At 37.1% G+C, this 19,823-nt stretch overlaps 1 protein-coding gene across 6 annotated transcripts in view; it reads right to left on the reverse strand.

The window, feature by feature from the left end:
- diaph2 (diaphanous-related formin 2) overlaps positions 1–19,823 on the reverse strand; it is a 501,500-nt gene that overhangs the window by 364,119 nt on the left and 117,558 nt on the right. For all 6 annotated transcript variants that reach the window (XM_066715009.1, XM_066715013.1, XM_066715012.1 and 3 more), the window contains one exon: positions 7,664–7,803. In XM_066715009.1, the coding sequence (XP_066571106.1) occupies positions 7,664–7,803 (140 nt within the window). The remainder of the gene's footprint in view (positions 1–7,663; positions 7,804–19,823) is intronic.

The following is a 19,823-nucleotide window of genomic DNA, read 5'->3' on the forward strand; positions in this document are numbered from 1 at the left end:
AGCTCATCACTTGCAACTGACATAATCCTTTTTAATTCAATAAATGAAATTAGAATATTGTTTTGTATCATGATGTATTACTTCTACAGAAAAGAGTGAACTGAACCATCTCTCTCACTCTCTCTATCTATATAAAGAAAATATGAGAGCCTTTGTAATCTGTCCAATTACCAGTGTCAGTGTCCCCATTAAACTGAAATGTAAAGAATTATTAGTAAATATATAAATGTAGAAAACTTTCAAAAAAATCTTAAAACACTGTATTACATGTATCAAGCATTTAATCATTAATACATATATAATTGCATTAAAGAAAGCAGCAAGCTCCTCAGAAACCACTTTTGCTTCAAGGATATTTAGCTTTGAAAGGAAACATTTGAATTCAAACACACTATCCTCCAAAGCACTGGGTATTGAAAGTTTTGATGAGATGAAACTGAATCTCTCATAATATTCATGGCCTTTCAATCTATTCTTTTCTTCAGTTGATTGGCATAAAATAAATAATAGCATTTAACAAGAAATGAACCTTACACATTTCCTTGCCTTAACAATATGGAATGAAAGGCTATGATATATATATATATATTTTTTTTTTCTCAATACAGATTTTGCTATTACGCTGTAAAAGAAAAAGACGTTATTGTGCTGGGATCTTGGAGACACAATGCTACACTGGAAAGATTAATAACATTAGTGTCATCACTCACTGGGGAGGTACGTTAATGTTCATCTTCTCTGCTGCTGAAACAATACTTCAGCGCTAAGGTCAGAATCTGTCATCATTCCAAGTGCATTGGGGAATAACAAAGGAGGTTCTTAAATCTAGTATTTTGCCATATTGATATGCTGCACCTTACTGATTTGCATTAAGATAAAATCACATTTGCCCATTTGTATTTGTCTCAAGGTCACTCAAGGTTTAGCTTATTACATTTTTCATTGCTGCTTAACAAGGCTTGGGAATATCGTACCTAATGGCTTATGTGACTGCAAACCTTACTTAAACCTAGCGTACATATAATTTGATCATTTTGGACATTTAGCATTTCTAACAGTCTGGAGATGACCTCATACAGTGAGGGAAAAAAGTATTTGATCCCCTGCTGATTTTGTACGTTTGCCCATTGACAAAGAAATGATCAGTCTATAATTTTAATGAAAAACGCATTTCAAAATGTTATAAATTGATTTGCATGTTAATGAGGGAAATAAGTATTTGATCCCCTATCAATCAGCAAGATTTCTGGCTCCCAGGTGTCTTTTATACAGGTAACGAGCTGAGATCTGTATAAAAGACACCTGTCCACAGAAGCAATCAATCAATCAGATTCCAAACTCTCCACCATGGCCAAGACCAAAGAGTTGTCCAAGGATGTCAGGGACAAGATTGTAGACCTACACAAGGCTGGAATGGGCTACAAGACCATCGCCAAGCAGCTTGGTGAGAAGGTGACAACAGTTGGTGCGATTATTTGCAAATGGAAGAAACACAAAATAACTGTCAGTCTCCCTCAGTCTGGAGCTCCATGGAAAATCTCACCTCGTGGAGTTTCAATGATCATGAGAACGGTGAGGAATCAGCCCAGAACTACACGGGAGGATCTTGTTAATGATCTCAAGGCAGCTGGGACCATAGTCACCAAGAAAACAATTGGTAACACACTACGCCGTGAAGGACTGAAATCCTGCAGCGCCCGCAAGGCCCCCCTGCTCAAGAAAGCACATGTACAGGCCCGTCTGAAGTTTGCCAATGAACATCTGAATGATTGAGAGGAGAACTGGGTGAAAGTGTTGTGGTCAGATGAGACCAAAATCGAGCTCTTTGGCATCAACTCAACTCGCCGTGTTTGGAGGAGGAGGAATGACCCCAAGAACACCATCCCCACCGTCAAACATGGAGGTGGAAACATTATGCTTTGGGGGTGTTTTTCTGCTAAGGGGACAGGACAACTGCACCGCATCAAAGGGACGATGGACGGGGCCATGTACCGTCAAATCTTGGGTGAGAACCTCCTTCCCTCAGCCAGGGCATTGAAAATGGGTCGTGGATGGGTATTCCAGCATGACAATGACCCAAAACACACAGCCAAGGCCACAAAGGAGTGGCTCAAGAAGAAGCACATTAAGGTCCTGGAGTGGCCTACCCAGTCTCCAGACCTTAATCCCATAGAAAATCTGTGGAGGGAGCTGAAGGTTCGAGTTGCCAAACGTCAGCCTCGAAACCTTAATGACTTGGAGAGGATCTGCAAAGAGGAGTGGTGTTAAACAGTGTTAAACAGTGATGCTTATTCTTCCCAATTATTTGTTTCCCAGACTAAATGTATTTGATCACTTCTGAAGATTTCCGATGAGATTATAGATGAGTCTAATACAAAAAGACTGCCTGTAAAGTGATATCAATGTCAAAACTTCACAAGAACTTCAGTAAACTACTGTTACTAGGCTTACACTGTTACTAATACAGACACTATAGTATTCAACATAAGTAAAACACAACTGTTGCAGTGCTTTACATAGACAGACAGGCAGCTAGGAGGTTATGGATTAAAAACAAAATTGTTACTGTAATAGGTTTAGAATACTAAGGGCGAAGCGAAAAGTACAAACCTGTATCCTATCATATATTAATTTTTTTGTCCAAAGTCATTTTCTACTACTTAAAAATCTAAATGCAATAGGGTTTTTAATTTGCAGAGGGGGGTTGAAGTTTTGATTTGATCTAGCCCCAAGTATCACTAACTGTAAACAGGGTCAATCACATGTGACAGATTTTGACCACTCCCTGACAGGTTTTTGTATGGTCCCTTTGAACTAACAAAGAAACAATGATGTACAGCAGGAAATAGCACTTATTCTGTTTTGTACTAGTACATTTTCTGTACCACTTTCAATATAAATGTATGTATGCTTATGGGTAGTGGTTAGCTAATGTTATTGTGGATGACAACAAATATGGTTGTATTTGGTTCTATAAGCCAAACATTACTAAAAATGGTAAACAATGAATACCAAAAGATGTTACAAAATACACTAATACTACATAGTTACTTACACAGACCATATATGTGTTTTACATACAATGCTCTGCAAAATGGTACTCACAATGCCATAGATGCCTACAAATGACCTTCAGAAACATTATAGTGCTGCTATGAAGATTTTCACATAATGAAACTTTAGAGCCAGCAAATTCAATTTTGGAGAACTATCTTCAGAGATCTCAGAGCTAGCAAATTCAATATGGAAAAGTCATTGCTGGGATTTGGGTGACAGAGAATTTAATACTAAGGGCTTAGTACAGGGAACTTATAAGCCAGTTTCTTCAAAGTACAACACTTAGCACTGTGTTAGAGCCTGCAAAACTCAATGAAAAATCAGCACAGGTAACATAGAGCTAGTGAACTCAATAAGGGAACTCTAACCAAGAATCAACAAATTGGATATGAATAATAAAATGGATAGTACAAGAAAAAGAGCCAGCATACAGAATGAAGTGAACCGATCTATAAATTCTGCATGTGCTTGTGTATGTGAATATGTAGTCAACTTTTTATTAACTTTGTAGTTCTATAACATGAAGTTTCTCCACATCACCTCAAAACAACTTCCCTAAATTGCCATGTTTGTCTTAAAAGTGCATCAAATGTGACAATTCCTCAGCAGAAATGTAAACGATGCATCGTTCGTTTTAACAAAAATAAGAAAAAGAAAAATACTAATAATGCATATAATTAAAACAGTATGACACTGCATTATGCAGCATGCAAAAAGGCAATCTAATAAGTTATCAACACAGGAAAAAAATGCATAGTACAATAGACAATTCATATCATATACAAACTAAAAACAAAAAATTGTAAGAGCTAAATTATGTATTTCTTAGCAGACACCCTTCTCCAGGGCGAGTTAATGCGCAAGATGCCTCAGTGAGCACTGCAGGCAATGCCATCTGCAAATGAAGATTCGAGAGAACTGCTCACGGTGCACCTGTGTGGGACAGAGCGGGCGCACAAGGAAGTTAGAGAGCATGGCGCTGGCTGGGCAGGCATCTGGGCAGAGAAACAGGTGCAGACCTTCATGCATTAAACAATTACACAATCAGGGGCAACGGGGAGAAAATTAGCAGACTACACAACAACGCATGGACTCGGATATAATGTCTCGAAATTGTAATTTGCAGTGTTGTGCTGAGTGAAACAAACACTGCTCACAGAAGGGCTACAACAACAAATAAATTAGAAATAAATGACAGTGTTAATCATGGAAGGGAAGGTTACGTGGAAGTATTTGGTTCCCTTACAGGTTCTGACATTTGAACAAGAAAACATCTTCAGAATGACCACATGTGTACAGAACTACAATTCCAAAGTGTGTTAGATATTTCCAACTGAAGTGCCCCATACAGGCTTTCACTGATAACTTTACATATTTGTGTTGAAAAGTAACAACTCGTATTTTGGGGGTTTAATTGAGGTGGTTATGTACAAAATACATGGAAATATGTTGTTTCTGTATTTATTTGTCTTTATTTTGCTAGCTACTTCACTGTTGATGAATACTTTAATTTGTATGTGAATGTAGAAATGGATCTAGACACAACTAGCCTGGAGTTTTCCTGATTCCGGCTGCATCTTTAACATATTTAATTATCTAATGTAAGTGACAAATTACTAATATTTAAGAATTAATATTATTAATATGCCTAATTTTGACCTCTGTTATCATTTTATATGCACCTTTACCATGCTATTATTATTCTTTATATATTTAGAGAATATACAAGGTAAACATTTAATGCAGAAAAAGGAAAAATGCAGAGCATACAGTACTTGACTCGAAAGCACATGGTCAATTGAGCATTTGTCTTTAGGTATTGCAGAGGCTTGATATGGTGATTTCACTGCGAATCAATTTCTCTTTACTGTGCACTGTGTATGCAACATAATGCAGTGTCCCCAAATACTTTCCTTGGGACTGAGAGGACCCTTTTCAAGATTAAAAGTGAGTATTCTTTAAAGATTACATTAACATTCAACTACCTCTGTACTTCAGATTCCCTGTGTGCTGTGATCCGTGACCGTTAATTGCATCCATATTAATTACGAGTCGCCTTTGAGAACAGAAGAGGTTGAAATGTCCCTTTCATCATTTTTTTCTTAAAGAAAACAGTGTTGAGTTTATTCCAGATATCTGTCACCTAAGGCAGCCGGCTTCCCAGTAAGGTCTGCTCTACCGTGGGTGTTTAAGACGCTGAGTACATCTCCTTCACCTCTGGGTCAGAAGTTCACTACTTTGAAAACAACCAGAGGGTCAGCCTGCACTTCTTATAAAAGGCTGTTACTGATGTAAAAGAACAGAGCTGCAAGGCTACGGATTTTAAGACTGGAGTCACTGGGGAAATATTGTGGGTTTAAAAAATTATTTCATATCAATTTTCTTTTATTAAAAACAAAGGAAGAAAACATTATTATAAATAAATAAATGTGATAATCACATATACATAAATACACACACCTGGTATAATGTGAGTATAGAAAATGCTATACATATATCTTATAGCTATATCTTTAAAAATCACTGTGTACTAGGACCAAAACCACTGTCACACAGAACAGATTCTTTTTTTTTTTTTTTAAATAAAAGAAAACTTTAGAAAATCTATTAATTGGTTTTGAGGGCAGATCATATTTGCTGTTATCTCTTGGTGTACATTATCTTTCACATGAAACCACACCAATGCCTATTAGTTTCCGAACTTTAAGGATGCTGGGATAATGCTTTCTGTATCTAGTGGTTCAAATAACTGGTCCACTGGGGTTCATGAAGGCTGACTTTTAGCAATGAGGTCTACTTAAAAGAATATGTGCCACTCAACTGATGACCACTTTATATGCAGCATTCATTGATTCACATTAAGAAACATCTTTCCAACAGTGAAACTGTAAATAATTTAGAAGGTCTGCTGTCACCAAGGGTTCCTCCGTGCTGTTGGGACCAAATTAAACTTAAAGATCCTATCTACAAGAAAGAATCAGACGACTTTGTGAGAAGCAGCCCTGAACACCGTATGCTCTAATTATAATTGAATGAAGATCTATCAAAGCTTGCAGAAATGAGCAACAGACTGAGGAATATTTTAAATTATTTTAAGTAGTATATTAACTAGGATCAAACTACAAAAAGAGGCCGAGGAAGAGACGGGCACTTTGCTGACAAAAAAAAAAAATCAAAGAAGAAAGATTTGATGTTAAAACGAGGGAAGGGTGCTCATTAAGCACTAGTAGAATAGGATTCTTGCTGATCTCTAAAACTGGACTTCCTATCTATTACGAGCTAATAGATAGAGTCGTAACTAATCCCTCCTGCATCGCTGACAGCTGTGGACATAGAGCTCATTGGCTACATGAATTGCAAATGGCCCATCTCTCGGCTCATGCAAATTCCGTAAAGACTTTGTGACATATTTCAAATTTACGGAAGCACAAAAAAGATGCCAGTGACAAGCTGAAATTCAGAAGGAAAAAAATACAGATATGCAAAGATTAAGCGTACATGTAAATACAAATAAATTGGGAGTGTACAGCTTTGACCCAGATGGATTCACCGCAATTTTCCACTCCTAATCCTAATTCTCTCACACCAAGGTTTACATCCATTAACAGGGTTTGGGAAGGCCCATTAATCAACTTGCTTTGAGGCTGCTACTGTGAGCTCTAGGCAAGGATTCTAACTCAAGTCTTCAAGACATCGTCTCACAATCACTACCCCGACGCTTCTCGGCGGGGTGCAGGTGTGCAGTTTAAACCTCTTTTATTTAAGTCTCCAAATAGTCAGATGAAGCTCATACTCAATACACATAACTGACCCTGCTTGTACTTTCTTTTTGTTGTGTTAGCAAGGACACATATTGCTTTGAGCACTTGGCAGACACACGACAGTAATTCATGAAAAGGAGGGGGCATCAATTTGTTGGTACATCACACTGAATTTGAATGTTTTTTGTGTGTTTATTGCCTTATTGTACATGCACTGCAACCACTTAGACAAATGGTCTGCTGGCACTTATAAACCAGACATTTATTAAGATGACCTATTACCAGTCATACTTTCTCAATAAGTCAGAAAGAAAGGTAAGAAAGTCTGGATAAGTCATCCACTATCTCCCTGCATTCTACTTAGGCTATTCACTAGGATTTCAATAGCTGCATTTTAACACATATCTCAGTCATGCCAAAGGCCAGGCTTTGAGTGACATATTTAACTGACTAAGGCTGAATTACAATACCAGTGTTACATAGTAGAGATGGTCTTTCCGTACCGCTCTAAGTGTGTCTAAGGCTCCTAAGCAAACCAAGTTTTTTTTTTCAAACTCAACTGCTTTCAACAGTGTCTGCTTCTACAATAATTATATTTGACAACTTTGGGGGGAAATGCCATTACACTAATATTTTCAGAACATTTCAGAGTAATTGTTGATGTTCTTTGGCAAATGAAAGCCTCTTATATTAATACACACAGACCAGAGTATGAATAAAGCTGGAGGTCACTGTATTTATATATTTATTTATGAAACCACATATCTGCCGTAGTCTTATTGAAGGACGGTGAGATTGTATTGCTTTTCTGGGTGTCTTTCTTGCCCTGCATAGGTGTGACTGACCTGACAGGGTTGCTGGTTAAGGACACTCTGAGTGACTCCAGGCAGTTGAGAAGCTTGTCGTCGATGATCCCGGATCGCAGCTCATGCACGTACTCCTGTGACGACAGTGTAAACTCGTGCTTGCTGTTCCTCAGTCCTCCCTGCAACACAACAAAGCACAAGACAACAGGTTAGCAAGCAGAGAAACTCAACTGAAACTGGGAAGCTGCAAAATTCAGACAAAGTGGGCAATTCAAGTTTTATATTAATTTTATTTTATTTTATTCAAGGCAAGTAACTTCAAGGACGATAGTACTTAGCTTTAGAGTGACCAGCTCCTTCGATTAAAAATTTATATCCCATACAAACAGATGTAAGCAATTGCAGTTATACATATAACCACTGCTGTTAAATCTCATATAATTAATCAATTTATAAAATCAACTAATCAACTTATAAATAATCAACTGTGTGTGTCAAAAAGTCTTGGAAAATGATGTGTGTAAGCTTTCTACACACCTTCCTTAGTGAAATCTAAACTAAACAGATAAAAACTGTTATTCTCAGGCAAGCCTCTGTCTCTACTATCCGCAGCAGACTTTGATAGTGTTTTGCATTCAGTAATTCGCCCAAGTAGATCATTCATTAATGTCTAAGTAATAAGGAATAGTAAGCAAAGTATTGTGATTATCAAGAATAAATTTGGCTGAATCTGTAGAAATATTTTATTGCTGAACAGAATGGGTCAAAAAGTTTTCGAATCACTGACATCACACTTTCAGCACACAGCCCTGGTAGGATATCACAGCAGTCTGGAGTACAGCAGGTGAAAATGATTACTTGTGCTTCTGAGCTAAAGCTCCTTTACACGTCATTACCTCAGCTGAGTTCCTCCGGCAATGCCGTGATGTAGTGAAGCAGCCATGGATTTAAGTACCCCTACTTCAATACCACATATAAATACACCCCTCAGCTAACTGGTACTTAATAAAGTGGCAAGGGCTAGTTCACAGAAATTAAAAGAGGCCTCTTTCCTATGTATATAACATTTCTTTATTATCTAAGTAAAACAACCTCCTTTCTAATGTCCTACTTGTAGTCTGATCCAAAGACGTATAATATCTGCTCCACTGCTTCCTATTCTTCTCAGTTCAAGGTGTAGCTGATGGCAGTGACTGAATGTATGCTTAGCTAGCTCAATATCTTAAGTCTTATTAGTTTAATCATGTCACCTGAGATTGACCAAAAAGGAAATCACACACCACACACCACAGCCCTGTTTGCTGCAAGTTATGTTTTGGCACTATCTCTCTATAGCCATGTGTAAAGCTTGTAAAATCAGCTTACATTTTAGGGTTTTGAGGTTTCTTATAAATCAGAGCAAGTCTACATTAGCTTACAGCTACAAGCATGTGTCTCACATCAAAGTCACCATGGAACACACATTCTAGTAGTCAAAAGGGGAATAAGATTGTTTCACGATGTGTGTATGCAATACCGAGTTTGACATCTGCAAGAATTATCAAAACATCCTCTTTTCTCTCAGCAAACAAGTCTACATTGGATTAGTCACAGCTCTCCATGTCTGTTGAAATCAATTTCTGTAACCTGCCAAGCCGTCTGAATCACATTCATGCACTATCGGTAACTAATCTTATAGAATGGCTGTCAAGACAAGGAGGGAAGCAATGATGTCTGTCAATCGTTCTTTTTTATCTCTTTTCTTTCTTTTACTTTCCCAAAGGTCCATAAAATGTTGAACTATTACTATTATTTTAACTAGGAATGGATTTTGGCTAATTCTGTCAAATAACCATTATATGAAAGTACCTGGATTTTTCACAGACAAAGAAAAAAATGTAGTGTAAGAAATACTAGAAATTCCTAGAGTGCAATGAATTTTATTTAATGTGTTCCCTTGATTTGTTTAGTTTCCCTTAAGACTTTCTGTATTAATAGACCGTTTGAGAGTAGGATGTAACTGTTCAGCAACTGTCCTGGGAAAGCATAAGGCTTTAAGTGATCTCACATGGGAAGGGGAGGTGCTTGACCCTGTGATTAAAGCACTGTGGGTACAATAAGCAATGGGTTTATCAAAAGTCTCCTGCATGGAGACTAAAGGAAACTCACCTGGAGAGTACAAATCTGGTTAAAACTGGGCTTTGAGTCCAAAGAAATATGAAATGCACATTCTAGTGGGACTTGATTCACAGGAACATTTAAAGGTGGATAACTTTTTTTTATTTTTTTTTATTTTCTAATTTCAAGAACATTCTTGTCATTCTTCCTTTTCTCCTTTGACAGTGAATGATGAACTCAGTCTGGAGAGTATTGCATAGCAGCATGCCATTCAGATCTCAGATTAAATTACAGACAGACATTTAGCTCAATTCCCTAGTCAAACACAATGGCTTTGTTTACTAAATTATATAGTCCTAGATCCCTTTGCCTTCAAAACAGCATCAATTCTTCTAGGTACACTTGCACAAAGTCAAGGATTTTGTAGGCATATAGTCAGGTGTATGATTAAACAATTATACCAAACAGGTGCTAATGATCATCAATTCAATATGTAGGTTGAAACACAATCATTAACTGAAACAGAAACAGCTGTGTAAGAGGAATAAAACTGGGTGAGGAACAGCCAAACTCAGCTAACAAGGTGAGGTTGCAGAAGACAGTTTACTGTCAAAAGTCATACACCATGGCAAGACTGAGCACAGCAACAAGACACAAGGTAGTTCTACTGCATCAGCAAGGTCTCTCCCAGGCAGACATTTCAAGGCAGACAGGGGTTTCCAGATGTGCTGTCCAAGCTCTTTTGAAGAAGCACAAAGAAACGGGCAACGTTGAGGACCGTAGACACAGTGGTCGGCCAAGGAAACTTACTGCAGCAGATGAAAGACACATCATGCTTACTTCCCTCCCCAATCGGAAGATGTCCAGCAGTGCCATCAGCTCAGAATTGGCAGAAAACAGTGGGACCCTGGTACACCCATCTACTGTCCAGAGAAGTCTGGTCAGAAGTGGCCTTCATGGAAGACTTGCTGCCAAAAAGCCATACCTCCGACATGGCAACAAGGCCAAGCGACTCAACTATACACGAAAACACAGGAACTGGGGTGCAGAAAAATGGCAGCAGGTGCTCTGGACTGACGAGCCAAATTTATTCTGCAGCAACAATCCCAAACATACAGTGAAGTCATTAAGAACTACCTTCAGCGTAAAGAAGAACAAGGAGTCCTGGAAGTAATGGTTTGGCCCCCACAGAGCCCTGATCTCAACATCATTGAGTCTGTCTGGTATTACATGAAGATAGAGAAGCAACTGAGGCTGCCCAAATCCACAGAAGAGCTGTGGTTAGTTCTCCAAGATGTTTGGGCCAAACTACCTGCCGAGTTCCTTCAATACCTGTGTGCAAGTGTACCTAGAAGACTTGATGCTGTTTTGAAAGCAAAGGGTGGTCACACCAGATATTGATTTGATGTAGATTTTTCTCTCATTTTGCATTTTGTTAACTGATAAATATAATCTATTAACATGTTTATTTTTGAAAGCATTCTTACTTTCAGCATTTTTTCACACCTGCCTAAAACTTTTGCACAGTACTGTGTGTGTGTGTGTGTGTGTGTGTGTGTGTGTGTGTGTGTGTGTATATATATATATATATATACACACACACACACACACACATACACATTTTCACCTCCATCAGCCTGTATCGATCCACTGCAGGATGATCGCTACCCACGAGATTTCCACTTGTCTCAATGTCTCTTTCCCAGGTCACACCAGTAAATGTTCGTCTTTCATCTTTTATGTGGTCCTCTAGGTCTTTTTTCATCTCTTGGGACCATTCAATAGCTTCTCTTGTCCAACTTTGGTCTGTTCTTCTTGTAATGTGAGCGGCCCATTGACATTTTAACATTGACGTCACATACTTTTGTTTGTTCCTGGATCCATTTATTAGTTTTTCTGTCTCTTCTTGTTATTCCAAGCTTATATCTGTCCATGTTTCTTTGAATCATTTCTAGTTTCGGTATCATTTTTTTAGTTTAGTGACCAGGTTTCAGAGCCATAAGTGAGCACTGGTAGTATGTATTGATCTCTTCAAGCAGATTTCTTTTCAATAGCCTGCCGTTTCTTAAAAAAGTTACTCCATCCCACCCCATCCCTTCATATAATACATTTTGCAGGCATGACATGGAAAAGAGAAGCTGTAGATCGAATCAAATGGAAGCAACTTGGGGAGGCCCAACTAGCAGTGGATCAATATGGGGTGATGTATATATGTATGTACAGATATGTGTGTGTGTATATATATATATATATATATATATATATATATATATATATATATATATGCAAAAACCAAAAACAAACATGAAGACAAATTATGTATCTGTGTATGTCTTAACATCTCCTCATCAATATGGATCTTCAGAAAAGTACAATGTTTTACAGTGCCAGACTGATATATGTGCCATATTTAATTCCCAATGGTAGTTTGCCTGTAAAGTTCAAAGGTCATTTGCTATTGTACTTATCTTTAGTTGTATATGCACTGGAATTACTGTAGGCTATCTTGGATTGGTTTGAAAAAGTATACGATTTTACAAATAAAGACATATAAATGTTATGTAACCTTGGTTATTCATTTTTGTTTTTACTTACCCAGGCTGCCTTACAGTTGTCATAACATAAAGCGGTACAATTAACAACTGTGCACTGTAAACAAAAGATTTTAACATCTGTGCATCGGGAAGGTGTTTTGTAATATAAGATATCAGCTATCCATGGTATAGCCAACTAGAAACGTGAAATGCTTGAAACTGCTCTTTTGAAAATGATTGTTTCACCCTGAGTTGGATGTTTTCTACAAGCTACAGAAAATCTGTGTCTCCAATTTCACTAGTTCTCATGACCTTTATTTTTAGAAAGTCAGGATGACCTCACAATCTGTTGATCAATGACATATGATCAATTCTGACTCTATGACATGACATCATTACATGGCAAACAAACATTAATATAAAGCAAAGAAAAGGAATAGAACTGACTGACATCACAGGCCTTTGTTTGTCTTCAGTAAACTAACCATAATTCACATCAGATAATCTGGCATTTATATATTTATTGGTAACTAACAGTGTCACAAGAATAGTTATTTAACTTACATTTCAAAAACAAGTTGAGATGCAATTAATGTTCAGATATAGAATAACAATAGTTTTGAGCATGTATTTGTCTGTGAACATGACTAAATTTGGTTCTCCTTGTTGGTGTTAGTGTCAGAATTCATTCTTCAGTTGACCTACTTGTAAAGAACTGTCAGAGAAAAAGCCACCAGAAACACAAACACACCAAGCAAGGTAATACCCAAGACATGTCAACCCCAGCAATAATGAGAGAGTAATAACTTTGCTGCCTTCAAAATAAAAACATTTTAAATCGGTCCAACAATGATAAATATACTAACCAGATTTTTTGTTTGGTTACTATAGTTACAGTATACAATTTAAAGGGACTTCGATGTGACAGTCAATAAATTGGGTACAACCTAGTTTTTCATGTGTACTGAGAGTGGGAGTGAAGAATACACAAAGTGTGAAATACCAGGAGTAAACAATGTCAGTGAATATTGTTTTAATGTAATTTACCCCTCTTTAAATACAAGGAACAACTTGTTGTGTGTGTGTTTGTGTGTGTAAATAGGCCTAGCCAACATCACTAATCTGGATGTGTGTACAGATTGTGCTTTGTTCCATCTTTTCATGAAAAAAAATCAATAAACCATTCTCACATTGTCTCAAAATAAAAATCTATCCAATTCCAGGAATTATGTTAAATCACACCGGCTTGTGCATACTGTACAATTAGACTAAACTAATTTTGAGCAAACATGCGCACAAACTGAAATCAAGACCCAAACATGACAGCAAAATGAATTTTAAATAATTATGATTATTTAGTATTCTTATGTAATAATAGCATGATTCATATTAACATTCGGCTCCCTAACTAAATGCCAAATAGAAGGGGGGGTAAAAAGATGAGGAATAATGAAAATTTTAATTAGCTCTTCACTGTATGTGATTAATGAAAATTACCCGAGCGCCCTACTGATCTTTTGAAAAATAATACAGATACAATCTTAGCAATTAGTGCACATCATGCAGTATCAAAGCCAAGTGGCTAAAATCCTTTATTCCTTAATTTCCTTCTCATTAGAGTAGGAATGACAGTGTTGCAGAGAGGAGCACTTTTGTATATATATACACACACACACACAGACACACACACACACAGTGCCTATATAAAGTCTACACTGCCTTTCAAAATGTTAACCTTTTGTTGCTTTATAGCCTGCAATTAAAATGCAATAGAACTGTTTTTCCGTTGTTGTTCATTTGTTTTTGTTTTTGTTTGCAGAGACTCAACCATGAGCACCAATGAGCTTTCAAAAGAACTCCAGGACAAAGTTGTTGAAAGGCAGAAATCAGGGGATGGGTAAAAAAATATCAAAGGCCTTGGAACATGATTATTAAAAAGAGGAAGGTGTATGGCACCACCTAAACCCTGCCTAAATCAGGCCATCCCTCCAAACTGGCTGATCGAACAAGAAGGAGACTGATCAGAGAGGGTACCAAGGTTACCAACTTTGCAAACGTTACGGCCAAGACTGGTCAAAGTGTGCATGGGACAATAGTATCCCAATCACGCCACAAATCTAACCTATATGGTACTCAAGAAAGCCCACCTTGAATCCCATATGACGGATAAAAAAAAAAAAAAACATTCAGGAGATTCTGCAGCCATGTGGCAAAAATGAATGTACCAAAAAGTCCTTGAGGAAAACCTGCTGCCTTCTGCAAGAAAGCTGAAACTGAGACAGAAGTTCACCTTTCAGTATGACAATGACCCGAAGCACACAGCCAATACACTGGAGTGTCTAAGGAACAAAAAGGTAAATGTCCTTGAGAGGCCTAGTCAGAGCCCGGACCTAAATCCAATCAAAAATTTGTGAATGGATTTATGTCCATTAAAGCTCCCAGAAAAACTTGAACAGTTTTGCAAAAGAAGAACAGGAAAATTATGCCAAATCTAGGTGTGTAAAGTTGGTAGAGACCTATCCCAACAGACTCACAGCTGCAATTGCTGCCAAAGCTGCTTCCACCAAGTATTAATTCGGGTGGGTGGAGATTTATCCAATTATGATACAGCTTCACAACCTCTTATCCAAAACCCTTGGGGCCAGATGTGTTTCAGAATTCGAATTATTTGGATTTCAGAAAGGTAGTACAGTATAATTCACTGTATATGACGGTAACACCACAGCATGGTCTGTGGCAGAACCCTATATGCAAATACATTCATATTTTTTGCAGTGAAATTTCAATAAAACTTCAAACATAAAAGCAAACAATATCGGAGAGCACCTGACACACGTGTGACTGCTAGGAGCACTGAGACACAACTGACACCATGCACCTTCGGTTTTCAATGCTTTTTGAATTTCGGAATTGCAGATGAGGGATTGTAGACCTGTACTTCAGTTTTGCATTTTTATTATATCATGTTTTTTTCACACTAAAACTTGTTTCCCGTTAACAGTGTGGAGTATGATGTGTAGATAAGTGGTAAAAATCCTCATAAATGCAAGAAACTCTGAGGCACTGACACAACAAAATGTGAAAAAGTGGGTGTAGACTTTCTATAGGCAGTGCAGGCAGTGTATAGATGTATATATATATATATGTATATATATATATATATATATGTATATGTATATGTATATATATGTATATATATATATGTATATGTATATGTATATATATATATATATATATATATAATGAAACTTTCACGTAACATTGAAAGGTCAGGTAAAACTCAGGTCAGTTGATATGCTCATTGCTTTAACTATGAAACTCAAGCTGAAATTCAAGGGACATCCCCTGCTGCCTGTAGATAGGATTGTGTGTCTGTCTAGGGGTTTCTGCATTAACGCTTACCTGGTAATTTTCACCATTAAAGACGCACACTGCTTTCCAGGTTGTAAAAGAGGCCAGGTAACCAGAGAAGAATAATTATCAGGACTGAGTAGCCCAATGAATAATGGGGAAGTAAAGAATGACAGCCACAATTCGGACAGTAGTAATTGCAGCCCCTCTTCCCACTTACAGAAAGAAGCCTATCTGAAGAAAATGACAGACATACTGGCTACAGATACATTTGTAGACATTTTTGGTTCAAACCTAATGCTGCCTATCAGTGTAATCCATAACACTGTAGGGTGTTGCAATTGCAAACTGATTAATCATTACAAATAAATAGGTAGCAGTCAATTACATAATGAAGAAGGTAGCTAGTTACTGAACAACTTAATTGCTTAGGTTACAATGATTAGTTAATTCTGCCCCAATAAGCCTTTTAATCCTTAACATTTTATGACTTGGGTCCTGATTAAACCAAATCTTCAATCCATCCTTGAATTACATAAAAGCCAGAAACAATATGTGATTGTGAATTTACATCAAGCAGAATTAAAAAGGTTCTGCTGTACTATATAGTGACAAATGTGCAAATGGTATGTGATACAAATCTGGGCCTTCATATCAATTAGAAACCTTTTCAGATTTTCTCATATCAATTAACAAACTATTTTAATTGGGGGGGGGGGCATGTAAGTGCTATTATCAAATATAATAGTATAAATAGCACTAGCAAATAATTTCCTGTAAGACAAAAACTAGCTTTAAATACAGAAATCTAACACAATAGAAAAGCTGATTCATGGCTTGAATGAATTAATTATGGCTAACATTATTTTCTTTGGACTTTAAAGTGAGAGTGTTTGCATATGGTTTAATTATCACTTTACCAGGATCATTGTTAGTATCAGTAGCCATTGCAAACGTAGTGGTAGTAAACATAATAACAGTGATGAGTGCAGGAGCATTGATAACAGCATTAACAGTAAATCCAGTATTGGGTTGCATGTTTTCCAACCACACAGCTCCACACAGGGTTGAGCTGCTGGCATACTATTCACTCATCTGCTCCCTCATTTCTCTCTCTCAGCAGTTGAGACCTTTCCCTGCTCTTCCAACACAGATCTGGTTTACCCAATATGAGGCTGCCCTGGTTTCATAGCCTCATGCAGTGAGTACACTTAACATCAGGGCCTGGAGTGACATGGCATGCGATTGGCTGCATTGGTCCTAGTAATACATTAACTCCTACTCAGTTCATCAAAGGGGCCAGAAGGGTATCTCTACAATTTTTCAAAAACAAAAAAACAATGAGACTCTGATACAGACAACTTTCCTACTATCTAAACCTAATGCAGTGCGTCGTGAAGCTACTGGATGTGTGATTTTAATTTTGTATAACACATCTTTCTGAATCATTGCCAAGGCATCAGAAGATACCAAACAATGCAAATGGTGTGTTGATTAGACTGGTCCCCAGGATGACAGCATGGCAGAACGCGCCGTAGCTGAGAAGATTACAGTCTTAAAAGATTTGCCATTTTATTCCAACACAAATACAAGCCATAATGCCTTGCAAAGCAAATTTAATCACACAAAACTACTTAAAACTAGATGGTATTGCCATGAAAACATCAAAATAGGAAGATGTCAGTTTTCCTTTGAGAGGGAACAATACTCCAAGGTGGTTGTAGCAATACTCACAGTATTTATTCATAACCAAGTTTCACCAAGAGACACTTGGTGAGGAAAGAATGGTGTATTTCAGTAAATGAGTTTTGAAGCTTTCAGTAAGGAGTAGAGGAGATTACAGAGCAGTAATGCTTTCATTATACTTGGAAGGCACAACAAATACAACAAATAAAGATCTATAACCAGCAGTTGTTTAAAGGGCACCTCAGTATCTATTTATCTATCTTTAGTGTTTTTTAAGTGTTGAATTAATAAACTTTTTTTTAAATAATATTAATGATTCACATATTTAAATCAATATGCATAGTGTAGTGTTTGCCCACTGTTAAAAGTGACAATATATATGAGAGGTTTAAAAAAATGATACATAAAAATCTTGTTTGGAACATATTATTAACTTGGCATTTTGATTTGTAGACATCATCAGAATTGTGATTCATTCTACTTTACACGACTTTAGTGCAGCGAGCCAAAGATTTCTTAAAATTGAGTTACACCTAATTCCTGCTTTCGGAAAACGCAAACTTAAAATAAGAAATAAGTTAGTGCCTCAGTACTTTAATCACCGAAAATTAATTTGGGGTGTCAGATACACTTAATATAATTTCTACTACCGAGTTTTCTCTATGGATATTTCTGCAGGTATATCAGCTGCCAACTGGCCTGGCAGAGTATCACTTAATTCTGAATGAAGACTTTTGTTATTTTATTTTAAGGACACATACTGTAACTGTGAACTGCATTAAACACATTAATCAAATAAAACCCCTCTTTTTACTTTCAGAAAGTGCAGTGTTTTTTAAGTCCTCTCCAGAGACACTGCCTGACAATCCTGCTGTATTTGTGAGTTTGTGTTCATGAGATTCACTTAACAGCCTCATCTAAGAAAGCTTTCATATATTCTCAATGGGTTACGTGTGGTCTTCAAATTCAGATTTACTTTTTTATAATTTTTTTATAGTTTATTTATTTATTTTTGAATGGCAGTACTTAACAGGTATGAGTTGTGGAATCAAAGGCTCACCTAGAATTCAAGGACACTTCGACGAGAATGGTACTACAGGATTTCACATGGGTCTCCTAATTGACTGGATAAGTTTCTGAGAACAGACCAACTTTTTATACACTATAACACGATGGATCTGAGGTCTCCAAAAGAATGCTGGGCAGTAGCAAATGGTTGGCTATGCAGATGAGTGATGTCAGATTGTTTTGTTTTTGTTAACTTTGTTTGTAAACCACTGTCTCTGGTATGGTCAACCTTGGTTCAAATGTACTTATTTTTTTGCTTTTCCTCAAATGACAAGGACAGCAGCAAACACTTCCTAGAAACCAGCTTGCACCCTTAGCCCAAGGGAGAAACTTTTACTGACTCAAATGCTACTCCTTTAAAAATCTTTTTAACCTGTGTCGCCCCTCAAAGACAGTCCACTCTCAAAAGAGAATCATCGAATGTGATGTAGTTTATTTTTCCTCCCTCTCTCTCTCTTCCTGAGAGAGGAGTCTCATAGCTGAGAAACTCACTTCTGATGCCAATCGCTATTAATAAAAAGAAGCAGCTCTTTCCCCTTTGCTGGCAGCATTTCAAGACACACAGTGAGGTATAAACTGGCAGAGTCAGCGAGTTGTGCCATGCTTCTCACCCCTCGGAGGAAGGGCCACTGTTTCACTCCAGGCATTATGATTAATATTAATATAAAAATAAATGCTCATCTCTAGCCTGTTCCTTATCATATACACACATATATATGAAGTGTAAGACTTAAAAGTTACACATAGCATTCCTGAAAGAAAGAGAATTGCTCTAAGCCATTTACAGGAACTCTCAGATATTAAAACATTATAATTAGAGTTCAATGGGAGTAGCACACAGTAGCTTATATGTGGTCTACTTTGTGATACATCAAAGTGCAAAGAGACTTCAGGACCAATTATATTTTTAAAATAAAAGAACCAGGAAGGAGAGAGAAAACTCTGAGGTCAGCATCTATACATGTATAAAGACTACATAATGAAACTTACAGGACACTTGCGAAACTAGAAACAAAATGCTCTTGGTAGCCGTGGGGGCAAATGTCTATATCATTTATGGGAAATAATGAATCGAGGAGCAACCTCTCATCCTGAAAATGTGTTTTTTGACCTGGACTTGAATTGTATTTATGCGAATATAAGAAAATATCAATAAAACATATTTTGTAGCCACAGAACTCAAAATGCCCCTGAATGAGCGTGGCATTCAAATAAGGGCAACAGGACCAGACAAAGACGGTCTGAATGAATAAATAAATAAATAAATAAATAACATTTGATGCTGTATGCTGTTAAAAGGAAACAAACAAAAAAACAAATAAATAAGCATCTTTGGATGAAGCAAGTCTCAGCAGATATGGGAAATAAATGTGTTATATAAAATATTTAGACAACAAACTTTTTGAAGCTTTTATATATTACTTATTGAGACATCGTGAGCTGAGGTACACAACATACAATCA

This window comes from Amia ocellicauda, chromosome 10 (genome assembly GCF_036373705.1).
Source record: "Amia ocellicauda isolate fAmiCal2 chromosome 10, fAmiCal2.hap1, whole genome shotgun sequence".
Classification (NCBI taxonomy): Eukaryota; Metazoa; Chordata; class Actinopteri; order Amiiformes; family Amiidae; genus Amia; species Amia ocellicauda.